Genomic DNA, 3,954 nt, shown 5'->3' with positions numbered 1-3,954 from the left:
AACACCAAGGCAATCATGGTAACATTATATTGCCCACATACCTTTAGAGTCCAGGAGTAATAACAACCTTTGGGATCTCCATTCATACAGGGAAAAAAGATAGTCACTCATAGCAGCCACACCACACCGCATTATGCCAACAGTTACGCTTTACAATAAATACACAAAGTGTCTACAGGACAGGAAGTATGGCAACACTTCTGGGTACCTACAGCAAGCTGGGTGCCTCTTGCCTCACTGCGCGCTGTGCTGTGGACTGACGTCACCCGTCCGTGTTTCCCTCCGGTCCAACTGGTTGGGACGTTGACATCTCCAGTTCGCGCTGCTGCTGCTCACCGCCGCACAGAAGACAGAAAGGAAAAAGGAGCGAGCCTCCACGAGCACGGTAAGTCACCAAATGAGCCTTTGTTTGTTTTTGTTACTTTTGATTGTGTATTAGTACATGGCACAAACATGATTGCGCACGAGATATGTCATGTGTATGGGCTAAAAAATAAAATAAATAAAAACTTAAATATTATTATTGTTGAAAATGTATTTCTGCACTCTCAGTTTAAAATAACATTTATAATTGTGGTCCTATTGCAGGTTATAATTCAAATAACAGTGCGTCACCACCGAGCAAACACAGGTTAAATCAACGTTGCTTCCACATCATTTGTCAATGAAATTACTTTGAACCAACGTGGAGCTGGCTGGGAATATACGTTGAATTGACGTCTGTGCCAAGTGGGTGAATTCGTATAGGTGGGTGTTGTATTTATCCAATGCATTGTGATAGATGAGGGTTAAATTGTGATATAATGTGTTGTGAATAAACTATTAACAGCAGAAGAGGTTTGTTGTGATGTACTGCTTTTCATTTTGTATTCTATATTTCCGCTTTCCGTAGATGTCGTGATGCGGAATGCATGCGTAAAATCAGACAGAGCCGACCTACCCAAGAGCCAAAATGACACTTCACCACTGCCTGTTTTACCTCTGAACAAACATGCATCCTGAACGACGTGCATTCCTCTAGTCTGACGTGCAATAATACATTAGAAGACTTAGAAGATGGAGAATATATCTGTCTCGAACACCCGCAGGGTATTTCCGGTGGTGTGTAACGAATCCACGGACTACTATTATCTGAGCGCGACTAACCGGACAGATCTGAACTGCACGCCCCAGTCAGAGTTCTACTTTTACGCGGACCTCTATGTAGTCCTGCCTGTGATCTATTCGGTAATATGCGCCGTGGGTTTAACGGGGAACACGGCCGTTATCTACGTAATCCTCAAAGCGCCTAAAATGAAGACGGTGACCAATATGTTCATCCTAAACTTGGCGATAGCCGACGACCTGTTTACCCTGGTACTACCCATTAACATCGCCGAGCACCTGCTCCACTACTGGCCCTTAGGAGAGGTGTTGTGTAAGATCATCCTGAGCATAGACCACTACAACATCTTCTCCAGTATCTACTTTCTGACGGTCATGAGTGTGGACCGTTATCTGGTCGTCCTGGCGACGGTGCGTTCCAAGCGTATGCCATACCGCACGTACCGCGCGGCCAAGATAGTGAGCCTGTGCGTCTGGATCCTCGTGATTCTTATCGTGATGCCGTTCACTGTATTCGCCGGGGTCTACATCAGTCCCGATGACTTGGACCGGAAAAGCTGCGTCCTTAGCTTCCCGAGCCCGGAGAGTTTGTGGTTCAAGGCGAGCCGGATATACACCCTGATCCTCGGCTTCGCCATCCCGGTGTCGACCATCTGTATTCTCTACACCATGATGCTGTACAAACTACGGAACATGCGCCTCAACTCCAACGCCAAGGCTCTGGACAAGGCTAAAAAAAAAGTCACTATTATGGTGTTTGTAGTCCTAGCGGTGTGTCTGTTCTGTTGGACCCCGTTTCACCTCAGCACCATAGTGGCTCTCACCACCGACCTGAGGACCACTCCGCTGCTCATCGGGTTGTCCTACTTCATCACCAGCCTCAGCTACGCCAACTCTTGTCTGAACCCTTTTCTTTACGCCTTCCTGGATGACAGCTTCAGGAAAGCGTTCAAGAAGATGCTAGAATGTAGACCGGCGGGAATGTAGTAGCCTACAGGCTTAGTGGATACATGTCAATATGGTAATGTTAATATTGATGACATTCAAAACAAACTATGATCATGTTATTTATGTTTGCTTGAATCTATATTAGGAGATTATCATTGTTGCCATGGTATGACTTAAATATTTTATAATTATATATATATATGGAATATATAATATGGAATCACATGGGATTCTGGCCAGGATTGGAGGGGAATATTTATTTTTCATGGACATTTGTCTCCCCCTGCTGTCCTGAGAGGGCAAGTAGCCTACACTGTAGTGAGGGCAGGTCAGCCTACACTGTAGTGAGGGCAAGTAGCCTACACTGTAGTGAGGGCAAGTAGCCTACACTGTAGTGAGGGCAGGTCAGCCTACACTGTAGTGAGGGCAGGTAGCCTACACTGTAGTGAGGGCAGGTAGCCTACACTGTAGTGAGGGCAGGTAGCCTACACTGTACTGAGGGCAGGTACACTGTAGTGAGGGCAGGTCAGCCTACACTGTAGTGAGGGCAGGTAGCCTACACTGTAGTGAGGGCAGGTAGCCTACACTGTAGTGAGGGCAGGTACACTGTAGTGAGGGCAGGTAGCCTACACTGTAGTGAGGGCAGGTAGCCTACACTGTACTGAGGGCAGGTACACTGTAGTGAGGGCAGGTAGCCTACACTGTAGTGAGGGCAGGTAGCCTACACTGTAGTGAGGGCAGGTAGCCTACACTGTAGTGAGGGCAGGTACACTGTAGTGAGGGCAGGTAGCCTACACTGTAGTGAGGGCAGGTAGCCTACACTGTAGTGAGGGCAGGTAGCCTACACTGTAGTGAGGGCAGGTAGCCTACACTGTAGTGAAGCTACAGGGCTTTAACAGTGATGAAGCCTGTACACTTTGCTATAAATACAAAGGCGTTCTTCTGGCCTGTCATTGTGAACCATAGACAAACTGGGTCAACTATAGTGGATAGTCCTAACACAACTAAAGATGTGAACTAATTCTACCTTTCAGTCTGTCTATCTTACTGATAATAATAATAATAATAATAATAATAATAATAACAATATCAACATATTTTCATGTTCAAATTCAAGTAATCATTTGTGTTGACATGACACACTTTGAAAATGACCTGTTGCTTTTCCCGATACCAAGAGAGTCCACATGTTGTGTTCGTAGGTAGCAGTTATACACTGTATCACAGAGACATAAATTCATTGATTTTTATATCTGCTGAAAAATAAAACACAAACAAACAACTGTGTCGTTTATTTGTAGGAGGACAATATACAGTAGGCCATCATTTATAATGGACACAATATACAGTAGGCCATCATTTATAATGGATACAATATACAGTAGGCCATCATTTATAATGGACACAATATACAGTAGGACATCATTTATAATGGACACAATATACAGTAGGCCATCATTTATAATGGACACAATATACAATAGGCCGTCATTTATAATGGATACAATATACAGTAGGCCGTCATTCATAATGGATACAATATACAGTAGACCATCATTTATAATGGAGGACAATATACAGTAGACCATCATTTATAATGGAGGACAATATACAGTAGGCCATCATTTATAATGGAGGACAATATACAGTAGGCCATCATTTATAATGGAGGACAATATACAGTAGACCATCATTTATAATGGAGGACAATATACAGTAGGCCATCATTTATAATGGAGGACAATATACAGTAGTCCATCATTTAGAATGGACACAATATACAGTAGGCCAACATTTATAATGGACACAATATACAGTAGGCCATCATTCATAATGGACACAATATACAGTAGGCCATCATTTATAATGGACACAATATACAGTAGGCCATCATTTATAATG

The 3,954-nt window shown here is 43.7% G+C and overlaps 1 protein-coding gene across 1 annotated transcript; it reads left to right on the top strand.

Annotated features, from left to right (window-relative positions):
- The first annotated feature begins 242 nt into the window (after positions 1 to 242).
- Positions 243 to 3,334, top strand: LOC129861369 (neuropeptides B/W receptor type 2-like). Its single transcript, XM_055932751.1, has 3 exons — positions 243 to 385; positions 589 to 747; positions 893 to 3,334. The coding sequence occupies exon 3, from the start codon at positions 1,057 to 1,059 to the stop codon at positions 2,089 to 2,091; it is 1,035 nt and encodes a 344-aa protein (XP_055788726.1). The 5' UTR covers positions 243 to 385; positions 589 to 747; positions 893 to 1,056; the 3' UTR covers positions 2,092 to 3,334.
- Positions 3,335 to 3,954: the final 620 nt, after the last annotated feature.

The sequence above is a fragment of the Salvelinus fontinalis genome, chromosome 8 (assembly GCF_029448725.1).
Source record: "Salvelinus fontinalis isolate EN_2023a chromosome 8, ASM2944872v1, whole genome shotgun sequence".
Classification (NCBI taxonomy): Eukaryota; Metazoa; Chordata; class Actinopteri; order Salmoniformes; family Salmonidae; genus Salvelinus; species Salvelinus fontinalis.
Note: the sequence above shows the minus strand (reverse complement) of the source record. Positions and strands in the feature narration are given on the sequence as shown.